We start from the raw sequence: 27,535 nt of genomic DNA, 5'->3' as shown, positions 1-27,535 counted from the left end.
ATATTTGGTGATAAACTACATGGATACTTGGCCAATTTATTTTTTATTAGCTCAGTCTATATTTTATTTGCACTATTGCTTTAAAATAATAAAGACTACTACTAGCACCAATATGAAAGCCTCCATAAATTAACTTCTCTCCTCAGTTTTAAATTTTTTCTAATAGGCATGGTTTTTAAAATTTTGTTCTTTTTCATATGTATACAAAAGGAGACAAAACTGTACAACCCATCACCCGTTTCACTACTCATCATCTCATGGCAAGCCCTGCTTCACCCATACCTCCCTCACTTTCCCTCTTCTCTTTTATTATTCCCAAGCAAATCCGAGGCATAACCTCATCTGTTTCATAAATATTTCAATATGTATCTTTTAAAAGATAAAGATACTGATATTTTTAAACATAACCATAATACAATTGTTGCGAATCTAGAAAAGATGTGTGTATTCCTTAATACAGCAGATATTCAGTGTTTAAGTTTCCAATTATTTTAGAAATGTCAGATTTTTAAAATTTATTTTGAGGGACCAGCAGATGGCATAATGGTTACATCACTGGACTCTCACATACTTGACCCTGGTTCAAGTCCTGGACCTGGTGGTGTAACACTTGTGCTGATTGTGTGTGCATGTATGTGTGCCCATTATCTCAAGAGGAGAATGGAGAAATGAATGTGGCTTGGCCATCCCCCATGGGGGGGTGATTTCTTGCTTTCTGTCTCTCTAGCAAGTGTAAGCACCCTATAGCAAAAATCTCTCTTAAAAAAATAGTTTATTTTGAATCAAAATCCAAATAAGCTTTACACAGTTGTAATTGTCTTTAGTTTTACCTAAATGACACAACTATGCAGCTTAATGATGGGTTGACTTGGGCTAGCCCATGGCCCAATTGTTATGGTAGCTGGATCCCACTTGGCAGTTTAAGTCCCTGACCTGGTGGCTTGAGAAACATGCTGAATGTGGGTGCATGTTTGCCCAAAATCTCAAGAGGAGGGAAACGTAGAGGAGAAAGGATTGCAGTGTGACCATTCTCCATGGAGGATGCTTTCTCGCCTTTTTTTTCCTCTCTCTCTCTGACAAGCTCTGGCAAATTAAATAATAATAATAATAATAATAATAATAAATGGCCTTACCTTTTATATATAATAAGCTCATAAAAGTTGATTACATTGCTCAGGAAGATGATGAGTTGGGAGTTGTCTGAGGATAGAAAAAGCATAGATGTTTTCAGTTTTCATGGAAGTAGGCACAGTATAACAGCTTAAGATGGAAATTTATCCTGCTGGCTGTTCACTTGTATCTGTGGGAAGAGCAGGTATTATTCAGTTGCTCTTTGGATAATTTTAGCCTGGATTCTCCTTGTAGGCCTCAGCGTGTCAGGTTACTAGGATTATGGTTAATAGCCTCACCTAAAACTCTGTTTATAGCAGGTAGTGTTCTGGAATCCAGTTTTTTCTGCTATGTTGTATTTCCATAAGGTAAACAGAAGAGGCATTGGTGGTCAAGAGCAGGCTTTAGAAACTACACCTGGAATGTAATTTCAGTTTTTTACTAGCTTTTTGTAAAAATGTGGTTCTCATAGGTTATTGTGAGGATTAAATAAGATTGTGTATTAAGATATAAGCTCAGTGACTGGTATATGGCAAATAATTGCTCATGATGTTAATATAATCACCCTTTTTAATCTGTAAAAGGAAATATCTCTGTTGTGAATGACATTTTTCTTTTGCTGGGTTAGGATTTAATTTAGAGGAAAATAATTGAAATTTGTTAAGAAAATAAAGGTATCTTGGCATCAGGGGTCTTGCTTTATGTCACGAAAATTCTATATTAAAATCTTTCAGAGCCAGGTATCCTGGACCATGATGAGCTGAGTCTAAAAACATGATTAGTGAGAAGGTAGAGCAAAAATTATATCACACCTAAGAATCACACTACCATTTCTCTTTGTCTTTAATCTTGGATTTTTTTCTGTGATCCTCAATTCTGTAAGAAGTGCTAGGGATAGAAGAGGAGACCCCTCTTCTGCAGTCCTTCAGTCCTTCTCTTTTTCCTATTATTCCTGTTTTTTCTTCTCTTGCTTCTTCTCTTCCTACTTCTCCTGGCTTTGCTTCCTTCAAATAGGAAATATTTATGAGAGGCTTGTGTTTATAAGGCTTTGTGTACTCTAGGTAGTCACTTCAGTTATAAGTAAAACAGACTTCCCTGCTCATAGATGATGTAATATATTGAGGAAGGTTCAGTTAAATAAATAGTAATAGTAATCATAGAATGTGATGAGTTTTAAGGTAAAGAAAATATAGTGAGTTATAAAAGCACCTAGCAGTTGGGTTTAATCTTATCTATGGAATAGGTCATTGCTTCTGTGAATAGAATTTAGCCAGAAAAGTTGTCTACTGTCTAGGTAGAGAGAGAGCATGTGAGAAAGCCCAGAAGCTTATTGAGGAATATGACCTTATTGATGCCTTCTGTGACAGGAACAGAAAATAAGGGAATGTGATAAAGATGGGAAAGGCAGTGCCTTCATAGATGGTTCCATAAGCCGAAACAAAGCAGTTGAATAAGGTCTAGTTTCAGTTTTCCATTTGTTAAAATTCTGCTGAGGCGTAGCCACAGTGACAGAGTGCCCATATCTGGGGCCACATGGGAGCCCAGTTAGGTTCTCAGATTAGCCTACAGCTTGCCTGGCATGGCAGTGTACACCTGTAATTCTGGTAGGCTGGGAGACTGGGGCAGGAAGGTTGTGGCATGGTGAGACCCTGTCAAAAATAACATCTCTTTATTTCTCTCATAAATAAATCGAAACATAAAAAGTACTGAGAGTGGGGATGGCAAGTAGCATTGTGGTTAAGGGCGCTGGACTCCCACATGCCCGACCACGGTTCGGGTCTGGGACCTGGTGGCTTGCTCTCTCACTTTGTCTCTCCCTCTCTCACTCTGTCCCTCTCTGGTCAAATTACAATTAATAAATAAATGAATAAAATTGAATAAAAAAATTTTTTTAATTAAAAAAAAAACTGCTGAGAGCTTAGGACAGAATTTGGAGTAGGGAATGCTTTCCTTTTTTTCATTCTTTATTTTGGATGTTTTTTCTTGCTTTTCTCTCCTTTGTATATAAGTTCAGATTTAGGTTGTGTGCCCTAGTCATTAGAGTCTTAGTGATTTTTTTAACTTGAGCTTTAATTTGCAGTATTTATGAATATGTTTCTACTTAAAATTACTAAGAATATTATTGCTATTGGAGCATTATTGAATATGGTTAATAAACTTTATATGTAATCTTTAGTCATAAAAACATCATTTGAATTGACTACTGGTCAAATCAGGATTAATATTTTCCATTCATTAAATCCCTTAGTGACATTAAGTACAAAAGGTAACAGCTGTTTTTATTTAACATTTACTTAATATTTCTCTGGATGCAACTTTTTATATTTCCCATGGAACTAATTAAATTGGCTTCTTGAATAAATCAAAAGATTAGTACCATATGTGAAAATTTGCAAATTATAATTTATTACAGATGGTGACCTTTGTCTTGAACTCATTTTCTACCACACAGGAAAGATCTTTAATTTGAAGTCCAAGAGCTAAAAATAATTATTTCTAGTACCCGATGAAGGTAAACTATTAGAAATCATGTCTTTTGTATAGCTAATTGACAACTTCAGATACTAAGTTAAAATTGGAGAAAGGTAACTTGTGAATATGGCATGGTAAATAATCAAAAGAAGTTTTTTAAAATCTAGTTTATAATTTTTTTTATTCAGCCAACATTCTGAATTCAACAAACACATACTGAATGCAAACTACATGTTGTGCTGTGATCTCCTGTCATAGTCTCACTTTAAAAATTTTATTACATTCTTTCAATAATACCATTTTTATTTTCTAACATTTTATTAAAGTTTCTGCTTTAAAATGTTACATGCATGGAGCCAGCAGGTGGCATGGTGGTTAAGGCTCTGGACTCCCACATGAGACTACTGTTCAAGTCCAGGACCTGGCAGCTTGGTTTCTCTCTCTTTCTCTGTTTCTCTCTCTCTGGTGAGCACATGTGTCATGTAGCAAATTTTAAAAATAATAATAAAAATTAATTCTTTGTTAAAATTATTATATGCATATTACTCTTAAGTTTCTTAGTGAGAAGATTCGAAATAACCCTAATTCTCTAGTCCCAAATTTAAAACTTCATTTAAAAAAAAATTTAGCAACATGACTTAATTACCAATCCTTAGTCAGTTGTATTCTTTATTCATATAAAATCTGTGTTTCTTGTTAGAAAACAGTTATAGCAAACATTTGTCACCATATACTGTGTGCCAAGCACTATTCAAAGTACTTTACACATTTTTAGCTTGTTTTATTCCTCACAACAAAACTAAGACATGTGGATTGTCCAGATTTTACGAATAAGTATGAGACACAAAAAAAAAAAAAAATTGAAAAAGTTTACAGAACTACTGAGCGTCAAGAACCAGGCCCAGCAGTCTACCTCCAAGTCTGTGGTCTTAACCAGGACACTTTGCTGTACTGCAGTAGTTTCCAACTCTCAGGCTGTACTAGAATCACCTGTGGAACTCTTAAAAACAGAGCTGTCCCAACCTCAATATAGACCTGTGTAATTAGGAATTCAGATTTCTCAATTTTTTTAGAAAAGGGTTGACAAGACCACTATATTAGGTTGTCTTTGATTGACCATAGATGTTTCATTTTACTCTTGTTCTTGTTGCCAAGAAAGAAGAGTCCTCTTTACATTTCACCTGGCATAATTTTGAATAATTTATTTTCTTTCTTTCCTTTTTTTTTTTTTTTTTAAGAGATTTTTGCTGTAGGGTGCATGCACTCCCCAGAGAGACAGGTAACTAGAGAAACAGAAAGCAAGAAATCACTCCTTCCCACCCAGGGTGGATGGCCACACTGCAGTCCCTTCTATTCCATTCTTTCCTTGGGATTTTAGGAACGCATGCACACATGCTTGGCATTAGCTTCAAGCCACCAAGTCTGGGACTCGGACCACATCTGGCCACATGAGACTCCAGCATCTTACCCAGTACGTCATGTGCTGGCCCCATCATTTGTTTCCTTATATCTTTCTTTCTTTTTTAAAGAATTATTTATTTAATTTTATTTATTGTTATTTTTAAATTTGCTGTAGGGCACATGAATTCACCAGAGAAAGAGATAAAGAAAGAAAGAGAAAGCAAGCTACCACGTTCAGGAATCAAACCATGGTCAGCATATTGGAATCCAGTGCCTCAGCCTTGCATGCCACCTGCTGGCCCTCTTGTATTTTTCAGATTGAATTAAGAATTAGATGGTTTGGATGTATTCAGTTTGTTTATTTTTTCATTTATAAATCTAAAATGAGAATAGCTAATGAAAAAATTAACATTTAACTATGAAACTTATAAACATAACTATATATATATGTAAGCTATATATATATGTATGTATATATATGTGTGTATATATATATGTATACACACAATATCTTGTGATATTAGCTTTGTTAATTTTCTAGTATTTAATTGCTAAATGGGGTATTAATGTAGGAAAATTTTCTTTTACAATGTTTTGGGAGTTATTTCACATTGTTGTTATAGCAAATATATAAGGAACTCTTCAGATCTGGAATTCACCCTTTATTTAATAATTACTTTATTCATCCTCTATTTTTTTTTTCCTTAGTGCCTGCATCCCAACACTTTCATTTTTACATTTTTTAAAACATTTGCTAGTAGGCATATGGGCTCATAGAAGGGAGATGAGGTTGAGTTGGAGAGTGAGAATCACCCCCCACGGGGAATGACAATGCCACAACTCCTCCTCCTCCGTTTCTCCTTTAGGGTTTTGGATGTGCACACACTTGTGTGCCTGGCATGTTTTTCATGCCTTCAGATCCAGGATTCAAAATGCATTGTCGGCCGTGTAGGGTCCAGCTACCTTAATCAATCATGCCACCAGCGGACCCATTTATTCTTTTTTTGTGTTGTTAGTTGTCATGTGTATTTGCCATGGAAATAAAGAACCCCTACAGCGTGGTGAAGTCATGCTATAGTTCTCTCAGCCCATCAGGATTTGGAGCATGCATACTCACACCTGGCATGTTTTCCAAGCCACAGTTTTATACTATTATGAGTAAAAGTATATTGTTTATTTCTAAATATTTAGGTTATCTCTAAATATTTAGATCTTTTCTAAATATATTAACAATTTAATTTTTTAAAGGTTTTTGCCATAGGGCTATGCACTCACTTGAGAGAGTCAGAGAGAAACAGTGAGAGGGAAAGTGAGAAATCACCACCCTCTCGATGGCCACGCCACAATCCTTTCTCCTCCATAAAAACCCCCTCCCTCCCCACCCCCACCCCCCTCACCCCTGCCCCGGGAGGGATGGCCATGCCACAATCACTTCTCTGTTCTCCTCCTGGGATTTGAGCATGCCAGCATGTACACCCGGCGTGACTTTCAAGCCGCTGGGTTCAGGACTCAAACTGCAGTCAGTCATATGGGAATCCAGGGCCTTAACCTTGTAAGTGGGGCTAGCAGGTGATGTGGTGGTTCAGGTGCTGGACTCCCATGTGGCTGATCATGGATCTAGCCCTGGGCCCAGCCAGGGCTTGAAAATCTTGCTGGGCACATGTGCATACATGCCCAAAATCCTGAGAGGAGAATGGAAGAGAAGGGATTGAGATGTGGCCCCACCCCCTAGGGAGTGATTTCGCACTTTCCCCTCTCTCTCCATTTCTCTCTAGTGAGTGCACACTCCTATGGCAAAAATCTAACAAAAAACCTTCTAAGTATAATTCCAGTTATATCGTATCATTCCTTAATACTGTAAATATGTTGACAACAAATTCTTATCTTTCTGTTACTTGAAAATATCTATTATATCTTTATTTTTAAAGGACATTTTTGTTGGATGTTATCAAATTGTGGTCTTTTTTTTTTTTTTTTTGGAGAGTTTTTTTGCTATAGGGCGCATGCGCTCGCCAGACAGAGAGAGACAGAGAGACAGAAAGCGAGAAATCACTCCCCAGGGGGGATGGTCATGCCACAATCCCTTCTCCTCCATTCTCTTCTCAGGATCTTGGGCATGCACACACATGCCCCCGGTGTGAGTTTAAGCCACTGGGTCCGGGACGCGAACCGTGGTCAACTACATGGTAGTCCAGCGACATAGCCATTATGCTAACTGCTGGTCCCAAATTGTGGTCTTTTTTGTTACATAAAAGATTTTATTGTCATCTGGCCCTACATTTTTACTGATATTACCTACTATTTTTCTTGTTCTTTTTTTCTTCTTTGGCTGCTTTCAGTATTTTTCCTAATCTTTGGTTTCTAGCAATTTGATTCTAAAATACCTAGCTTGGATTTCTTTGCATTTCATTTAGTTGGAGTTTGTTAGCCCACTTGGATCTGTAAATTATTGTATTTCTTCATGTTGTCTAATTGTTAATCCTGATTTTTTTTTCAAAAATTGGCCTTTTTATTTTTAACCAATTTTCTGGTTTTTACTGGGGACTCTTAATCACTTTGCTTCTTGTGCCATAGGTCACTGAGGTGCTTTTTCATTATTCTTGTTGCCCAGATTGGATCATTTTCATTGATCTCTTTATAAGCCTACTAACCCTTTTTTTTCTCTGATCTGCCATTAAGTCTTCTAGTGAATATTTCATTTCAGATACTGTATTTTTCTTTTCTTTCTTTTCTTTTTGGAGAAGTTTTTGCTATCAGGTGCACGTGCTTGCCAGAGAGAGATAGAGAGACAGAAAGTGAGAAATCACCCCCTGGGGGGATGGCCACACTGCAGTCCCTTCTCTTCTATTCTCCTCTCGGGATCTTGGGCATGCATACACACGAGCTTGGCATGAGTTTAAGCCACTGGGCCCAGGACTCGGACTGTGGTCAACTACATGGGAGGCCAGCAACATAACCATTACGCCAACTGCTGGTCCCTCAAATACTGTAATTTTTTTTTTCATTTTTAAATTTCATTTTCTTATATACACTCAATCACATTATTTAGCTTACAAAGTGACTATTTTAACAGGTGAACATTTCTCCCTAGTCCAGTTGATAAAACTATAAAATATCTTCAACAGATAATACCACATTTTTTATCCCATTAATGTTTCGCCTCCCTATTTTTCTTCTAAATGTCCTTTCTCAGACCCTGCTCTTTCACACACACTATATCTGGTATTTACAACCACATACTGTGTTTCTGTATCCTTTAGTCAATCAGTTTCAGTCATAGAGTGTGGTGTGTGCACTCGCCAGAAAGACAGAGACAGAGACGGAAAGCGAGAAATTACCCCTGTATTTTTGAGTTCTAGAATTTTCACTTTTTAAAAAGTTTCACCTCTTTGATGAAATAATTTCTAGTTTCTCATTAGCATCATCTTTTAAGTCTTCAAATGTTTATAGCTATAGTGTGCATGCGGTTGCCAGAAAGAAAGAGAGATATAGAAAGACAAAGTGAGAAATCACCCCTGAGGGAGGACGGCCATGCCACAATCCTTTCTCCTTCATTCTCCTCTCAGGATCTTGGGCATACATGAGTTTAAGCCACTGGGGCCAGGACTTGAACCACGGTTGACTACATGGGAGTCCAGCAATGTAACCATTACACCATCTGTTGGTCCCAGACTTTTAGGTCATCTTGACTTTGGCTTCTACTGACTACTACTGTTCTTGGCCAAGACTCATGTTTTCCTGTTTTGTTGTTTGATAAGTAATTTTTTATTATATTATGGGGATATGTTTAAAACTCTGGGTTCTGTTTTCTTATTCTGAAAAGTATTGATATTTTTCTACCAGGTATTTAAATTACTAATAGATCAACTTGAGTTCATAGAAGTTTTGTTTTATACTTCATTAGAGAGTGAGTTTCAGTTTTGTCCTTAGTCCTAGGGCAACTACCTTTGTTCTAGGACATAAGCCCTTTTTTTTTTTTTAACCTTAAGATGTGGCCTTCCTTCAGTTTTAATTGAAAGTCAAGGTATTTACCAAGCCATAAAACTGTGTAGAATTGAAACTCCTGTTTCTCTTTCAGTTTGGCAGCAGCTGAAGTCTGCTCGGCTCATTAGCCTTCTAATAGCTGTTTTTCTCCGGGCTCCCACACATGGGAGTTTCTGGGAGTTTCTCTCTCAATTTCCAGTTGTTCTGGAAGTGAGCAGCCTGTGTTCTTTGACTTTGGCTAATCCAGGGTACAGCCTTCCCAATGAGTTCTAATCACTCCCTCCCTCCCCCTTATGCTAGAGCTGCCCTCAGAGTAGAAGCCATATAAATGTGGATCATTTTGTTTCTTTGTCCCAAGTTATATCCATTCCAGTGTCTGCCTGTTTCTGGCTACTCTTGAGTGCACGTTTTAAACAAGTGCAGTTTATAGTTCTTTGTGAGTTTATCATACTTATGTGGAGGAGAGTTAATCCAATATATATTTCTTTTGTCATTATCATACCTCGTATACTAGCTCTTTATTTTTCATAAAATATTCTTTGGATAGTTAACATATTTCTGATTGTTACCTCATTAATTCTATTTTGTCTCTATTCTTAGATATGAAGAGAAAGCTACTAAAGACTTGGAACGATACAATAGTCAAATGAAGAGAGCAATTGAACAGGAGTCACAAATACCATTAAAAGATGGCAGGAAAAAGATAAAACCTACCAGTGCATGGAATTTGGCACAGAAGCACAAGTTGAAGACCTCATCTAATCAGCCAAAGCTTGATGAGCTTTTTCAGTCCCAAATTGAAAAAAAACAGAACCAAGATACTAAGATAATACAAGTCCCCTTTTCTATGAAAAATTTAAAAGCAAATTTGGAGAAACAAAAGAAATTTGACTTAGAAGAGAAAGATGAATTTTGCTTGATCCACAATCTCAGGTTTCCTGATGCATGGTTAATTACATCCAAAACAGAGGTAATGCTATTAAATCCATATAGAGTAGAAGAAGCCCTGCTGTTTAAAAGACTTCTTGAGAATCATAAACTTCCTGCAGAGCCACTGGAAAAGCCAATTATATTAACAGAGAGGTATGGGGAAGTAATATTTTTTTCTAACTCTTGAAAGCATTTATTAATTCATAACAGATTAGAATTTCAAGGTCAAAACATTTTTCAAAATGTTGAACATGTTTCCTGGTAGGGATTTCTATATTTTAATTGAATTAATTAGTTATAAATATTTTTGCAAAATTCTAGATTGTTCACATCTGCATTCAATAAATACAAGATCATTTATCCTGTACATTAGTAACTTCCCTAGAGTATTTTGAAGTTAGGCTGCCATTACTTTCTTCCATTGTGCACTCTGTTAACATTTCAAATGTGTACCAGAATGGAAGCACCTTTATTATTACTGAGATTTTGCCACATTTTTTGTCTGTTCTTTTATTATTTATTTATGTATACCCACACACATATATTTTCTTTTCTTCACAGAAGTATTGAATTATTGGGAGTCATGATGCATTTTTTGCATAGAAAATCACAGAAAATACATCATGACTTTCCTGATAACCTAATATTTTATAATTCCCACTCTTAACATCTTTCAGTATTTCTCTTTCAGAAATGGCTATTTTTTTTGCCTAACCACAATACCTTTTCATACCTTAGCATAAGCATAATTCTTGGAATTTGTTCTTCATTTTCTCAAAATGTCTTCTTTTATAGTTCTGCATTTTTTAAATTTAATTTCTACCTGTAACAAAATCCACACATTTCATCAGTTGTACCGAATCTCATGTCACAGCATTGGTTTATTGGAAATACTGAGTAACTTGTAGCAGAATATTCCATTATCTCAGTTTGTCTCATTACTTCCTTGTATGGTATTTAACTTGTTTCTCTCTCTCCCATATTTAATTGAAAGAGGATTTAGGTTATATTTTCTGGAAAGACTGCCTAGTAGGTGAGGCTATGTGCCTCAGATTTCATCATGTTAGGGTCACTTGCACTGGATTGATGACAGCCTGATCTTCCACCTTAAAGTTCCCCATCAACCTGTTCACTTAGTCTTTTCCTACATTGATAATTGTTGCCTAAACTAATGTAACTATTGGTTGTAAAATATGGTATTTCCTTTTTATATTCCACATAAGTGAATTGTTTTTTATACAAATGAGTAACTAATTAATAACCTATTAAGTTTCCTTTTTATACTTAATATTTCTTTTTTAGTCTGACACAGAAGAGAATCATGACAAAACAGATTAAAACCCCAAATTTTAAAAAATAGTAAGAAGTTGTACACTAGAGCACATCATTAGGTAACTGTTTCAGAATGTCCAAGAATAAAACAGGAATCATTTATAAAACTCTCATTAAGGGGTTGGCAGGTGGTTAAAGACACGGGACTTCCACATGGCTGACCATGGTTCAAGTCCTGGCCCTGATGACTTGCTTTCTCACTTTCCCTCTCTCTCTCTCTCTCTCTCTCTCATCAAACTAGAAAATAGTAATAATAAATGGGGACCGGCAGGTGGCGTGGTGATTAAGGGTGCTGGATTCTCATTTGGCTGACCATGGGTTGGGTCCCAGACCTGGTGGCTTGCCGTCTCACTTTCTCTTCCCCTACCCCCAGTCAGATTTAAATAAATAAAGTTAAATAAAATAATTTTTTTTAGAAAAATAATAAATGAAGTTTGATAAAATAATTTTTTTTTGGAGAAATTTTTCCTGTTGGGAACATGAGCTCGCCAGAAAGAGACAGAGAGACAGAACGTGAGAAATCACCCCATACAGGGGGGATGGCCACGCTGCAATCCCTTCTCTTCCATTGTCCTCTCGGGATCTTGGGCATGCACGCACATGTGCCTGGTGTGAGTTTAAGCCACCAGATCTGGTACATGAACCACAGGGGACTACATGAGAGTCCAGCGACATAGCCATTATGCCAGCTCCTGGTCCCAAATAAAATAATTCTTTAAAGAAACAAGAAAACCTTTTTAAAGATACTGTCATCAGAAGAAAGAAATATAGGGCCAGAACAGAGAAAAACACTTGTTAAATTATCTTTTTAGGGGACCAGCAGGTGGCGTGGTCATTAAAGCGCTGTACACTCCCACATGGCAGACCATGGTTCAAACCCTGGGCCTGGTGTCTTGCTTTCTCACTTTCCTTCTCTGTGTGTGTGTGTGTGTGTGTGTGTGTGTGTGTGTGTGTGTGTGGTCAAATTAAAATAAATGAATGAATCAATAAAATTAAATAAAATAATTAAAGAAAAACTATCTTTTTAAATAAGGCAATAGTAACCACATTAACTATATCTTTTGTAGTAGTCTCCTAAAATTGGCTTAGGAAACTGTCAAAGGAAGAATTAGAAAATGGTACCTTTGACTGCATTTAAACAGTCCAAAAACCTGACAGTGCTTTGTTCTTTCTTCCCTTACATAAGAGTTGAGGCATGCCTGAATTTTTTTTTTTAAAGAATAATTTTATTTAACTTTATTTATCTATTTATTTTAGATTGACCGGGGGCGGGGGGAAGGGAGCTAAAGTAAGAAAGCAAGCCATATTAGATAGGTACTGTCATTCACATTTCATGAGACTTGAATTGCAGTTGTCCTCATGGGAATCTAGCATCCTTATCTAGCACATTGCCTGCCAGCCCCATGGGCATGCCTGAATTTTTAAACTGGATTGCTTTCTGAATGACTTTTTTTTTTTTTTTTTTTTTTTTTTTTTTTTTTTGTGCAGAGGGTATGTGCTTGCCAGAAAGAGAGAGAGAAAGAGAAAGAGTACATTCCCCAGTGGGGCATAGTCACTCTGCAATCTTTTTTTTCTTCCATTTCTTTATTCTTTCAGGATTTTGAGCACGCATGTATACACACATGCCTAGAAGGTTTTTCAAGCTTTTGGGGCTAGGATTTGAACTACATTCTGCCATATGGGATTCAGCTCCTTATGTACACTGCTTAAGTGCTACTCTACAGGGCAGCCCCAAAATAAATCTATCTTAATTGAGCATGGAAAACAATAAATCTTTAAAGTTTCCCCCCATCTGAAATGTAGCATCCCCAACACATTTAATGACATAATTTTTTTAAAGAATTATTTTAACCTGACTTTATTTATTTATTTATATTTGACAGCAAGGGACACAGAGAGAGAGAGAGAGAGTCTCCAGGTCTGGGACTCAAGAGAGAGAAAGCTGCTAGGTTCGGGACTCCAACCGCAGTCAGCCTTATGGGAGTCCAGTGCCCCTAACCACCACGCCACCTCCAGCCCCAATGACATGTTTTTGAAACCTGAGTCATGAACTAATTACTCCACATGTTGGCAGGGTAATTATGGGTTGAACTCAAGTATTTTCAACATGGTTCCAAGACAGTTGTATAGCTTACCTCTAAATGGAGTGGTTTAGATTAGCTATAAATTAAAAAGAAATGCTTAATAATAATAATGATGTTGATGTTTATTGAGTACTTACTGTACGATAGGAACTTTGCTTAAGTCCTTTCATGATTTTATCATCATAGCAGCCATATTAGATAGGTACTGTCATTCACATTTCATGGATGAGAAAACTGAAACACAGAACAGTTAAGTGACTTACCTCAGTTCACACAGCTGGTAAAGTAAATCAGCAGTGTATTTGAAGTATCGATCTTGACATTTTATCTGTGGCGTCTGCACCATTAATTATTAAACTATATCACCATCATCACCACCACCACCGTTTGCTCTCAGATGATTTTCAAATGGTCGGCTAGTGAGACAGAGCACATCTGATAAATAGCTAAAGCTCTCCTTTCTGTAATACCTGCTCTCACAGCCAACGAGTCTTCAACTGTTCAGAACCAAGGAACAGAGACATCATGTATTTATTTACTTTTTCAAGGAATTCAAGATTATAATGGAATAGCACATCATCCCCCACTAAACATAGAACAGTGCCTTGTGTACCTGAGACGCTGTGCTATATGGTGGGCACACAAGTGTTCATTGAGTGAATGGGAAAATGGTGACCATTTACATGTCAGCCCCAACAAACATCTTACAGCAGCTACTACATTAAGAGGCACCAAAGACTAAATCCGATATAAGATTAATTTCTACCATAGATTATCTCTGGCTTCCTCAAAATTTTGTTTAGGGCCTGTACCATCCATGGTCATTTCATATCTCAAGTTTCGCGAGCGTGTCATACCTGCAGTAGACTGAAGGGAGCTTTTCTGAGTTCCGAGTTGAAAAATTGAAACGTTTCTGGGAGGAAAATATGTTTTATTGGTTTTGGAGTTTTTTTTTTTTTTATATTTAAGAAACCTTGACTAGCGGTTGAAAATGCAGTAGGATGGCCCACTTAAGTAACTGGATCATGTATTATTGTGTCAAGTTTAAAGGTATAAAATGGCATTATTTATACATATAGCTTTCATTTGCATCTATTTAGAGAGAGAGCCATTTTTTGTTTCACATGAATTTATTACATTATGGCAGCTAGAAATTCTCTTTCATCTTTATTCTTCCTTTTTGTACACTGTATGCAGTAGGTCTTTCATAAAATACTAGTAAAAATGTAAGAAATTAGTTTCTCCCAGGGCTACTTAAACCTTTGAATGTTGGCTAATGACAATAATGCTTTTCTAAAGGCCTTTGGATTAATTTGTTTGCATAAATCTTATTTCATTTTGCATATTTAATAAAGGGTCATAATTTCTTTTTTAGTCTTTTTAATGGATCTCATTATTTAGAGGTTTTATATAAAATGACATCAGATGACCAGAGATACAGTGGATCAACTTACCTTTCTGATCCTCGTCTTACTGCAAATGGTTTCAAGATAAAAGTGATACCAGGTATGGTAATGTGGTTAAATATTTACTAACTTAGAAGTATAAGACTTATTTCAAGAGTTACATTTGTTTTTATAATTTACAAATTTTGTTATGTATTATTCTGTCACTATACATACAATTTTTGTTGTATAAAACAGACTTATTTCAAAAAGATCACTTCTGCTTGAAACAAGCAAATTTGTATCTCTTTTAGTCAAATGCCTGCATTTACATTTTTATAACTAATCAAGTAATTTTACTGTGACTTTTACCATCCTTTGATGTGGTATTCAGAGTGCCTGCATTAACTAAATTATTAAAATACTTCTTCAGATGATGAAACAGAAATAAATATGTAGGATACTGGGACAACCTAACCAACGAGTATCTCTTTTCCTTTTTAAAAAGTATTTACTTGTGAGACCAGCAGGTGACATAATAGTTAAAGTGCTGGCCTCCCTCTTCGCCTATTATGGTTTGAGTCCTGGACCTGGCAGCCTGAAACTCAGGCTGGGTGTGTGTGGGAGTGTGCCCAAAATCGTGAATGGAGAATGGAGGAGAAGGGATTGCAGTGTGGCCATCCCCCAGGGGGTGATTTCTTGGTTTCTCTCACTCTGTCTCTGGTGAGCACATGCACCCTATAACAGAAATCTCTCTATCTAAAACAATAAAAAACATTTACTCGTTTTGCCATTTAGACATGTAAAATGAGATTTGATTCCATGGCTTTGCCAACAGACTGATAACCCTCTCTGGTGGTATGGAAATTATTTTAGTAAATAGGAAAATAAGGAAATTCAGCCAACTAGGAAACTTCAGTTTTCCTGGCTGTCTCATTTTATGTTCTTTTATACTTTTCATACCAAATTGACTTCTACTTTGCCCTCCTAGGCTACCCTCTTACTTTCCCTTCATCTGGTGCCAAGGGGCACAGTGGCACTGTGAGGAATGACGCCTCTGTTCCCTCCCCCACCATTAAACTTGTCATCCCCTAAGTATAGAAACATGAAGTTCAATCAAAATAGTGTTGGAGATTTCTAGAGGACTGTTTTACTGAGACATGTACAGAAAATCTTAAAAAAACATGTATAAAAACATGGAGCTGGGTATGTACAAAAAATGCTTTCGTGTTCCAAACATAAACTGATTTTACATTTTTGCAGTCTTAAGGATATCTACCCTAAACTACTTACCTCAAATCTCAGTTTTTAGATATTTTGACTTAGGATTGAGAGTTAGTCTAAATCTCAGCTCTGCTATTTTAATAGCAGTGTTTTTTTTACGGGAAGTCAGTGGGCCTCATTATTTCCTCATCAGTGACAACTAATAATAATTTGATAATTATGTACAGGGCACTATTATAAATATGACATGTATTAATTCATTTAGTCTCCTTAATAGTAAGTAGGTTCCATTGTGTCCCCATTTTACAGATGGAAAAATCAAGGCATAGAGAAATTAAGGTTGATCAAGGGGACACAGTTAGTAGTAGAACTAGGGTTTGAACCTAAGCAATCTACCTACAGAGCCTAACTCTTAACTAGTTTGTTATTTTGCCCTCTTATTAAAATTGGAGTATCTATTTCATGATGTAGTTGGAACACTAAACAAGACCACATATATATTAGCATAGTACTTGGCAATGGTGGGTGTTTTCTTCTCAGCCTCTAGCCCCCAACCATGGGCCTGAACTGACCTGCAGTCTGTCTTTTAGTCCTCTTAGAAGCCTTTTTTCCTTGTGTCCCTGGCATTTTTAAAAATGTATTCGAAGTGTGGGAACCAGCAGTTAGCGTAATGGCTATGTCGCTGGACTCCCACGTAGTCGACCGTGGTTCGTGTCCCGGACCCGGTGGCTTAAAACTCACGCCGGGTGCGTGTGCGTGCGTGCCCAAGATCCCGAGAGGAGAATGGAGGAGAAGGGATTGCGGCGTGACCATCCCCCCTGGGGGGTGATTTCTCGCTTTCTGTCTCTATGTCTCTCTCTGTCTGTCTGGCGAGCGCACGCGCCCTACAGTGAAAATCTCTCCAAAAAATAAAATAAATAAATAAATAAATAAATAAAAAATGTATTCGAAGTGTGAGCAGGGTGTGTGTGTGTGTGTGTGTGTAGAAGGTATTTATTCTGGACTTACTCTACATTTCTGATTTTTTTAGAGGTTTTTGCTATAGGGCGCATGTGCTTGCTGAAGAGACAGTGATAGAGAACATGTGAATTCACCTTCACCTACTAGGGGATGATGAGGGGGAGGAATGGCCACATTGGAGTCAACTCTCCTTCATTCTCTTGGAATCTTAGGCACATGCACACTTGCCTGGAGTGAATTTCAAGCTTCCGGGTCTAAGACTCAAACCACAGTCAGCCACTCAACTGCTATACCACCTGCTGGCCCCTCTAATTATTCTAATTAGCTCTTTGCTGTATTTTTTCATCAAAGCTATTATAGCAATTTCTTACTAATTTTAATTTTGTCAGAGGGCAGGTACACTTGCCAGGGAGAGAGGAAAGTGTCAGCATATACCTCCCCATGGGGAATGTTCACACTACAATGCCACCTTCTCCTTCTCCTTGGGATTTTGGACATACATGTACATTCACCTAGCATGTTTCCCAAGCTTCTAGGTTTGGGACTTGAACCATTCTGTTGACTGTATAGGATCCAGCCACCACCAACCACCATGCCACAGGCTGGCCCGGCAATTTCCTTTTAATATTATAGTTAAGATATCTACCCTGTCTGTTTTGTTTTGTTTTGTTTTTTTAAAGAGATTTTTGCTATACGGTGCTTGTGCTCGTGGAGAGACAGAGAAATCACCCCCCTGGGGGATGGCCACACCACATTCCCTTTGTCTCTATTTTCCTCTCGGGATTTTAGGCACACATGCACATGTACCTGGTGTGAATTTTAAGCCGCCGGGTCCAGGACTCAAACTGTGGTTGTCTGAGAGTCCAGTGTGTGACCATTATGCCATCTGCTAATCCCAAGAAATCTATTCTGACTGTTCTGAAAGCTGCTATATTTTTCTGCTACCCAGTGAGTTTTTGTCTGACAGATGCTTTCAGCTCTTGGCTTGTACACAGTAGTCTTTTCTTTATTCATGATAGAGCACACTCACATGGGCACAGTGCGGGAGATGAGTACCCGCCGCGGGATCTGATCATGCCACAATTCCCTTCTGTTGTCCAGCCTACTGGGTCTTGGGCACTCACATGCCTAGCGTGTTTCAAACTGACTAAAAGGGATTTGAACCTTGGGTGCCATGTAGGATCTAGCTTCTCTTGATTAGCGCACTACCACTGCACTACAGAGCTGGCCCAGGATAGTGTTCTTTTTGCGTTCTGTTTTTGTTTTTAGTTTTGCTATAGGGCACATGCATTCCACTGGAGAGAGACAGAGAGAAAGTGAGAAAAGCCCCCCCGCCCCCAGGGTGACTTCCAATCCCTTCTTTTCCACTCTCCTTTTGGAATCTTTCTGGGCTCAAGCTGGCAGGACTAGGACTGGAACAGTATAGTTAGCCAAGTAGGATCCAGCTGCCTTCATCTCCACGCTACCTGCTGGACCCAGGATAGTGCTTGTGTAATTTTTATTGAATCTTAGGTATTTTATGTAGCACCAGAGGTCCAAAAATTGGCCCTGTAATGGTGCAGCACAGTACTGGATGCTTTCTCAGAAGACTCTATGTTTATGCCCTGAGTCTGCCTAAACATTGCAGCCATGCCCATAGGGGCTCCGGTGACCCTGGCTGGCTTCCAGGCTAGGGTAGGATCAAGATATGAAGGCTCTGTTGAGGGTACACATCTTTTTCTCTCTCTGTATCTCTCTGGAAATAAACTTTTTAATAAAAGATGCAAAAATGATCTGCAGTTATATGTTTCAAATTTATTAGATCATCATTAGCATTATTGCCCTTGTCAGTATCAGACTGAGTTAATGACACATTTATGTTTTTCTTTTTTCTTTTGTCTTTTTTTCTTTTTCTTTGTTATACTTTCATATAGACCATTTCCTTTTATTGTACTAACTAAATCAACACTTTGCTTGTTGTCACAAAACTTCTTTGGATAAGGATAAAGGCATTTGGAAAAAAAAGAGTACATCTGGCTTTGAGGGGGAAGGTTCTGAATATGACCCCTCAGAACTTCTCTTGTTAATGGGAATAGTTTTCTGTTCTGAATCAGTAAGAATTCCACATTTTAGGAAGAGGAAACTTGTCAAGCAGCTTACTCATTTGACGTATTTTCCCTGAAAATTGAGAAACATTTAACAGCATTTACGGAAACTTTCTGAAAGTTTATTGTCACACAGTTCCAGATGTCTCAATAAGTTTTCCATATCTGAATTTTACAAACACAGAGATTAAAATATTGCTCAGTTTCTTCATTTGCTACCAAATACTTTTTATACATATTCACAAGTAATTTTGTTAAGCCTGCATAATTTTCCAGGGCAAATATAGTTAGTATTAGAGTTTTCAGTCTAATCATATTATAAAAGCTCTAGAACTGCTTATAATGAAAATTCTACATGAATATGTAAAAGAGATATGACCTAGAATATTCTATTTCCTTTTTTGCCCCCGTTCCCCTTGTTTGACCTCCCTTCATTGAACTCTGAATCTCATCCCTTAATGCTTGATTATATGTTATTCTCAAGTTGTTTTCCTCAAAAATACTACATAATACCTGCTCTGTTTAGTCTTCCATCGTAGTATCTGCCATCCCAGTCAAAGAACTAGACTACAAGTGGGAACAGGTTTAAGGACTGGATCATAGAAGTCTGAAGATTTAAAACTGTTCAAGTTATGTCACACACTTTATTTTTTTAATTCATTGATTGCTACTACTTACCTAAAGTTGGAATGTCTCTCTTTCTCTATTTTTAGGTAGCATGGTGCGAACTTTCATACTATATATTATGCAGATATAGTCAAAGAAGATAAATTTCTACTGTTTTCCAAATCATATATTTTAAAGCCAAATTTGATGCTTTGGACATGTGCCATTACAGATTATATACCCAGTTATACATCCAATCATGTAGCTAGTTTTTAGTTTTATTTCAATTACTAAATCATTTGAAGTAGTTTAATATTGAAAAATCGTGATTATCTTTGTGTAGAAAAACAGAAAAATACATCATGACTTTTCCAGTGACCCAAGAGATACCATGTCAGTTTTAACCATTATCCTAGTATTACTAAGTCACTGTTTGATTATTTTTATAATTTATTAATATAACCAATTATTAAAAAGAATTCTAACCTTTAAATTAGTTGTTTAAATAATAGAAGATCAGCTCGGGGCATGGTAGCTAAGGAAGCTATATCCAACATGGCCAGTTATGAGTTCAAGTCCTGGACTGGGGAGCTTGAGAAACATACCATGCATGTGTGCCCAAAATCCTGACAGGAAAGAGAAATGGAGACGAGATTGCTGTGTGACCGTACATCATGGGAGAGGCTCTCTCAGTTTCACGCACTCGTGTTCTCGCCAGTGAGTGCGCACAAACTCTGGAAAAAAAAAAAAAGAATTTAAAGAACAGCTGCTGTCAAAATATTTAAACCAGTTTTATTTTAATAAATATCATGGGACTCTATTTTCTCTCCAAGGTAAGAAATGTTCTAAACAAATGTAAGGAACAGAACAGCGAAAACTAAGATTAAGTTATATAAAGCACATGTTATGTCAGTGACCACTTATGACTTAATGTGGAATCCTGTGGGAAATTACTACTTGTTCTCCACTAAGGAACAAAACTCTGTCCCGAGTCTATTAAATTCTAATGATCGTTCACTAAATGTTTTACCAGCGGTTTTATTTTTAATAGACATGTTCTGGAATATAATTTAAACTAAACTAACTCTATGTGGGTTTTTTTTGTTTGGTTTGGTTTGGTTTTTAGGCATTTCCATTACTGAAAGCTGCTTGGAAATAGAAGGATTGGCTAATTGTCTTCCATTCTATGGAGTGATGGATTTAAAAGAAATTCTTAATGCTATAATAAACAAAAATGCAAAGGAAGTTTATGAATGTAGACCTCGCAAAGTGATAAGTTATTTAGAGGTATGTATTATTACATTAAGTCAGTCGGTTAGGTTTTAAGATACCTAATTACTAATAAAATAGTAAACAATTGAAAAATGGTAGAACAGTTTCTAGATTTATTATTTATTCGCAAAAGAAAATGTATTAAAAAATGAAAACGCCATTAGAAGTTTCACATCATAGGCAGATTTTGGTAAACTCCAGCATGAATCTTTACCATGTTATTTCTTAGGTACATATTAGAGAAGATCCTTATGGATGAGACATTTTGTAGTGAAGTTGTTTTTTTTTTTAATTTTCATAAATAATCCCTGGAAAGGATCAAATATTGTTCTACTTTTATTTGATGTGCTTCTTCTTTTCTTTTTTTTTTTGAGAGGTTTTTTGCTATAGGGCGCGTGCGGTCGCCAGACAGACAGAGAGAGACAGAGAGACAGAAAGCGAGAAATCACCCCCCAGGGGGGGATGGTCATGCCGCAATCCCTTCTCCATTCTCCTCTCGGGATCTTGGGCACGCACGCACACGCGCCCAGCGTGAGTTTTAAGCCACCGGGTCCAGGGCGCGAACCACGGTCGACTACGTGGGAGTCCAGCAACATAGCCATTACGCTAACTGCTGGTTCCCAGCCCTGATATTTTCAAGAGCAAAAAACTGAGGAAAAATGAAAGATCTATGTTACTGAATAAATGGAAATTGTAGTTTTCTTAATAGTGTCTGTCACAAATGAAAATCTGACAGCAAGTTAAGAAAAATACAGCAAAGCCATGGTAGTTCCCAGTGCATACTGCTGCTCTTTAGGCCAAGGCCTAGGTTCAGTTTCCAGCCCACCCTATAATCTGGGTGCAGTGTTATGTGCCTATCCATTGGTTAAAGTAGGAAGATCATGAACTCTCAGTTAGTACAGGCAACATAACAAGACCTGTCTGAAGAGCTGGTGTAGAGGCATGTGCCTGTGGTTCCAGATCCTCAAGAAACAGAGGCAGAAAGATTACAACCTAGCAAGACCCTGGCTTCAGAAAAAAAAAAAAAAAAGAAAGAAAAACCTACACACACACACACATATACACAATATCTATGTATAATGTCATGAAAACAGTAATGATTTCTGGGGCCGGCAGGTGGCACGTTTGTAAGGTCCTGGACTCCCACATGGCTAACCGTGGTTCAAGTCCCAAACCAGGAGGCTTGTTTTCTCACCTTCCCTTTCTCTCTCCAGTCAAATTAAGAAGTAATAATAGCAACAACAAACTTTAAAAATTAATTTAAAGATTCAAAAAAATAGTGATTTCTTCTATATTTGAGGTTCAAGATATCCTTCAAGATTAACTGTTAATATTTTACAAACAAAACCAAGCTCTACTAATGTTTATATTCCCCCTTTTTAAAAACGAGTCCTTGTTTTGTTTAGGATACATTGAATTCTGAAGGTCAGACTTCAATAGGGATATCCACTTGTTATCCTTTCTGAAGAATGTATTCATCAGTGTTCTGTGAATCTTTCAGGTTTGTTTGGAAATTCCCAGACTTTTGTGAGGGCAATTCAGCACTGATAGTTTCCAGAAATGTCAAAGGGATTTTTTCTTATGAAAGATTTCGTATGAATTTAAGTTTCCAGAAACTTCAAAAGAATCTTTTCTTGTGAAAATGTTAGTATGAATTTGAGTAAAGGTTGAGGGAGCTTTGTTTACTGAAGGTGTAGTGTTTTGTGTACTGAAGAACCATATAAGAAGTAAGATTCCAGAAATAATGGAAAACAAACTGGTTGAGAATGGTGTCCTATATTTTCTATTAATACTGTACCTCAGTGTGGTAATAATGGGATTATTTAGAGAAAAAAGAAAAGTAAAAACAATGGTGCTTGTTTTAAGCACCTTTAAAGGTGCTTAAGGGTGCTTCTATGTAAGGTTAAGCACTGCAATAAAATGAATCTGAAATAGAGTAAAAGGAGAAACAGAGAGAGAGAGAGAGAGAGAGGCAGAGAGAAAAGTCAAGGAAGAATGGACATTAAAAAGTAAGTTGGCTCAGCCACAGTTGCTGTGTGAGACTGAAGCAACACGGGAGGCCCAAGTTCAGTTCCCAGAGCTACCCAAACAGACCAGGCATGGTAGTGCACCTGTCATCCTGGCTACTGGGAGGTTGGAGCAGAAGGGTAGCGACATGGCACATCCTGCCAAAAATACTTATTCCCACCTACACCTTTCTGTCTCCCTCATGTCATTAGTAGTAACAATAACACCACATTCTGTATAGAATAGTAGCTAGGAGGCCATTGGGCAGCTAGATGGCAATGGTAACCCTGAAGAGAGTCATAATGGGAAAGTAGTAGGAAGGAGGACACTTTGTAATGGTTAAAGAGTGAAGCAATAGTGGAAAAGTAGGTAGCACATCACAGTGAACTAAGAAAAGAATATGTTTAGCATGTTCATATTGAAGGGGTGGGAAAGAATGACAGTAAATAATAGGAAAGCAAATGTTCCAAAAGAAGCAGGATGGAAGAGGGGATAAATGTAGAAGCTTTCGGGAAGGAGAAACTGTCTTTGAATCAAGAGTAGAAAAGGGGAAGGAAAAATAAAAGTAATATTTTTAAGTAAACTTCAGAGAAGTTTAAGGGATGTCTTAATACGTGGTAAGGAATTGAAGTTACTTGCTGGAAGGATGGAGCTGGAGAGGCACTGGAAATTCGAGTACAGTAATGAAAATCTGAAAATAAGAGCTATAGGTACTATAAGAGAATGTCAGTTCGAGAGAAATAAGATTTCTAGATCTAATCGAGGGCTCTGAGGGCTCATACGAATGAACTTCTATACTTGACCCAACCAAGACAGTTTTTGTCTTCCAACAGTGCGTGGTAGAATTTGTTCAAGGGTAGCGACTATCTACATGGATATGATAGAAGAACAAGAGTGTGAGTGAGGGAAATTTAGGCACCTTATTATGTACAAGAAACTGTTAGGTCCTAGAGGGAGATAAATATAAACTAGATTGTAGTAGGAATCTGAAAAGAATGCAGGTCATTAGAGCTAAGATCTAATGTGTCATTCACTATTCCTACCTTAACTAGAAAAAGATCCTAAGGGTGCTAGTAAGTCAAGAGGATGAGGAATTGGAGAGACTAAAGAACAAAGTGAGGGGAAAAATAAATTTGGTTGGAATTAAAATGCAGGGTGGTTGGAAAGATAAGTGGTATGTGGTTAAAGAGAGTAATATTAGGATTCAAGATCTTTGGAGTACAACAATTTTTTAAAAGAGTTTTATTTAACTATTTATTTAAATTTGACCTTAGAGGAATAGTGTGTGTGTGTGTGTGTGTGTGTGTGTGTGTGTCTATGAGAGAGAGAGAGAAAGCAAAAGCAAGCCACCAGGTCTGGGATTTGAACCATGGTCGGCCATATGGGAGTCCAGCACCCTTAAACACCACACCACCTGCTGGCTTCAAAATACAACAATTTTTGGGACCAGCAGTTAGCGTAATGGCTATGTCGCTGAACTCCCATGTAGCCGACCGCGGTTCAAATCCCGGATCTGGTGGCTTAAACTCACGCTGGGCACATGTGCATGCATGCCCGCACTTGACTATTTCAAGTATATACCAGCAATCTTTATACCTCCCTCCCTCTCAGCTGTTACCCTAGTAAAAGCCTCTCTCACTAGCACTGCAGCGATTTCCTACAAGACATCTTGCTTCTTTTTCTTCTTGACCTGCCTCAAACCATAATTCACATAACAGCCAGAGAGGAGCATGGAGGAGAAGGGATTGCAGTGTGGCCATCCCCCCTGGGGGGTGATTTCTCGCTTTCTGTCTCTCTGTCTCTGTCTGTCTGGCAAGCGCACACGCCCTATAGGAAAAACCTCTCAAAAGAAAAAAAAAATAATTAAAAAAGAAATTTTTAAAAGACAACTTTTGCCATCTTAACCCTAAAGACTTCAGACCTCCTTAGCTCAGAAAACAGCATTCATATACCAAAAATAACATTATCTTTGATTCTGCATCTCTCGTAACTAGTTCATCAGCGAGTCTTGACTATTTCAAGTATATACCAGCAATCTTTATACCTCCCTCCCTCTCAGCTATTACCCTAGTAAAAGCCTCTCTCACTAGCACTGCAGCGATTTCCTACAAGACATCTTGCTTCTTTTTCTTCTTGACCTGCCTCAAACCATAATTCACATAGCAGCCAGATTGATTTGTTTTGGGGTTTTTTTTTTTTTTTTTTTTTGGAGAGGTTTTTGGTCTTAGGCACATGCACTCACCAAAAAGATACAGAGAGACAGAAGGCGAGAAATCACCCCCGGGGGAATGGCCACACTGCAATCCCTTCTCCTCCATTCTCCTCTCGGGATCTTGGACACACACACACACAGGCACTCGACGTGAGTTTAAGCCACCAGGTCTGGGACTCAAAGTACCATCAACTACATGGAGTCCAGTGACATAGCCATTATGCCAACTGCTGGTCCCCAGACTGATTGTTTTAAAATGTAAAACAAATGCTGGACTTTTGCATCAAAATCTTATAGTTACTTTCCTGTGTGTTTAGATTGAAACCAAAATTGCTTACCTGTCCTAGAGGATGATGCAGCTACTGCCTACCTCCCTTACATGGGTCTTTTCTGCCCTTTAACACATGCTGCACCCACACTGAACATTTGAGTTATTTCTGTTCTGAAATGCTTTTCTTTCCCCCATGATCTTTGTACGATGATTTCTATTTAAATTGAAGCTTTAATGCCATTTCAAGTAAGGTTTTACCAACTGTACAATCATTCTCTGATTGCCTCGTTCAATTTTGTGCATTGTTTGTTCATTAATATTTTCTTTACTGTTTTGATTCTCTGCACTAGAGTGTAAATTTTATAAGACCAAGGATCTTATTTTCTTGTTTGCCTCTGTATCCTTAGAATGTACAAGTCACTTGATGCTTAATAAATCTTTAAGTGAATTAATAATAAGATATAATGAATATTCTGTCTTCCATCTTGCCAAGATAACATGCTTTCTGCATTGGGGTTATGACAGTAAAGCATTTGACTTCTCTCTTCACAGGGAGAAGCAGTGCGCCTCTCTAGACAATTACCCATGTACTTATCAAAAGAGGACATCCAAGACATTATATCCAGAATGAGGCACCAGTTTGGAAATGAAATTAAAGGGTGTGTTCACGGTCGCCCATTTTTCCATCATTTAACACATCTTCCAGAGAAGAAAATTAGTTCCTCTTGAAATTGATTTGATCATAAAACCATATACATCAAATTTTAAAACCATCTTTGTATTATGTATCAAATGGTTATTTTATAAATGAGGATTTACCAGCATGTTTGTATTATTGAAAAAAAGTTTTAAAAAATTGTGGAAAACTTAAATAAACTAATATAAACTATTCATTTTATACTCAAGAACTAGTCTTTATAATAATTATTAGTTGTATACCTCAAATTAGAAAATAAGTAGTATGTTTTGTGGTTGACTTACTAGGTTAACTCTATGTAGGAAGAAATCATACATTGCACAACTCAGCTGGTTATAGCTGACAGAAAGTTGTCAGTCTTGTTTAAAGCAGTATGGAGAGACAGGAGTAAGAGAAAGTGAGAAAATGGAGTCTGGAGGAAGAAAAATGAATATCAGAAATCCTGCCATTTACCTCCATCTTTGCGATTATAGTTTAAATGTAGCAATGGCTCACATCGTAATATTGGACTTTGGACCCATAATTTGCCAGAGAATGTCAAAAGATGTAGATTTTCACTAGAAATTTTTTTTTAATTTTATTTATTCATTCATTTATTTTAATTTGGCAAGAGAGAGAGAAAGTGAGAAAGCAAGCCACCAGATCTGGGACTTGAACTGTGGTCGGCCATGTGGGAGTGTTCAGCACCTTAACCACCATGCCATGTGCTGGTCCCAATTTTCACTAGAAAATTTAGGTTGAGGTTATTTATTATACATGTAGCTCTTCAGAAACCAGATCCCACAGTGCACAAAATAGTTAAACTATGATTTTTAATGGACATATATGTTACATCAGATAAGATCCATTATCCTAGAAACGGCCTCATTACACACCATCTCCTCTGATTCTCCAGAATCGTCTTTAAATTCTTAAGATTCCTATATTAAGAGGTAAATTGTAACCTAGAATTCTGTGGTGGCCTAGCCTTTTCTCCTGCCCAAAACATGCCATTTCATGATCCAAATACTGCTTTCTTCCTTCCTTATAACCCCCTTTTATAAATTTAGAGCCCCTCTGGGGGCATATTTCTGAGAGTGAACCTTTGTAATTGCATAAATTGAAGGTAGAGAAGCGTACAGAGAGTAGAGGAGTAGAGAATATCAAAATTTGTATCATATGTCTGCACCAGTGGTAAGCAAAATTGCAGAGTTGATTTTTTTGTTTTTGTTTTTAATGCTGATAGTGTCTCTATTGGTTTTACAAGGACTCTTTTTTTTTTTTTTTTTTGAGAGGTTTTTCACTATAGGGTGCATGCGCTCGCCCGACAGACAGAGACATAGAGACAGAAAGCGAGAAATCACCCCCCAGGGGGGATGGTCACGCCGCAATCCCTTCTCCTCCATTCTCCTCTCAGGATCTTGGGCACGCACGCACACGCGCCCGGCCTGAGTTCTAAGCCACCGGGTCCGGGACGCGAACCGCAGTCGACTACGTGGGAATCCAGCGACATAGCCATTACGCT

At 37.5% G+C, this 27,535-nt stretch overlaps 1 protein-coding gene across 7 annotated transcripts in view; it reads left to right on the top strand.

The window, feature by feature from the left end:
- PMS1 (PMS1 homolog 1, mismatch repair system component) overlaps positions 1-26,179 on the top strand; it is a 124,872-nt gene extending 98,693 nt beyond the window's left edge. For 6 of the 7 annotated variants that reach the window (XM_027771563.1, XM_027771562.1, XM_027771561.1 and 3 more), the window contains 4 exons: positions 9,568-10,050; positions 14,689-14,819; positions 20,699-20,859; positions 25,887-26,179. In XM_027771563.1, the coding sequence (XP_027627364.1) occupies positions 9,568-10,050; positions 14,689-14,819; positions 20,699-20,859; positions 25,887-26,063 (952 nt within the window). In that variant the 3' untranslated portion in view covers positions 26,064-26,179. The remainder of the gene's footprint in view (positions 1-9,567; positions 10,051-14,688; positions 14,820-20,698; positions 20,860-25,886) is intronic. The other variant, XM_027771564.1, reaches the window with a different exon arrangement.
- The last annotated feature ends 1,356 nt before the right edge of the window (positions 26,180-27,535 follow it).

The sequence above is a fragment of the Tupaia chinensis genome, unplaced genomic scaffold, assembly GCF_000334495.1.
Source record: "Tupaia chinensis unplaced genomic scaffold, TupChi_1.0 Scaffold000225_1, whole genome shotgun sequence".
NCBI classification, from domain to species: domain Eukaryota; kingdom Metazoa; phylum Chordata; class Mammalia; order Scandentia; family Tupaiidae; genus Tupaia; species Tupaia belangeri.
This window is presented reverse-complemented; position numbering and strand designations above follow the sequence as displayed.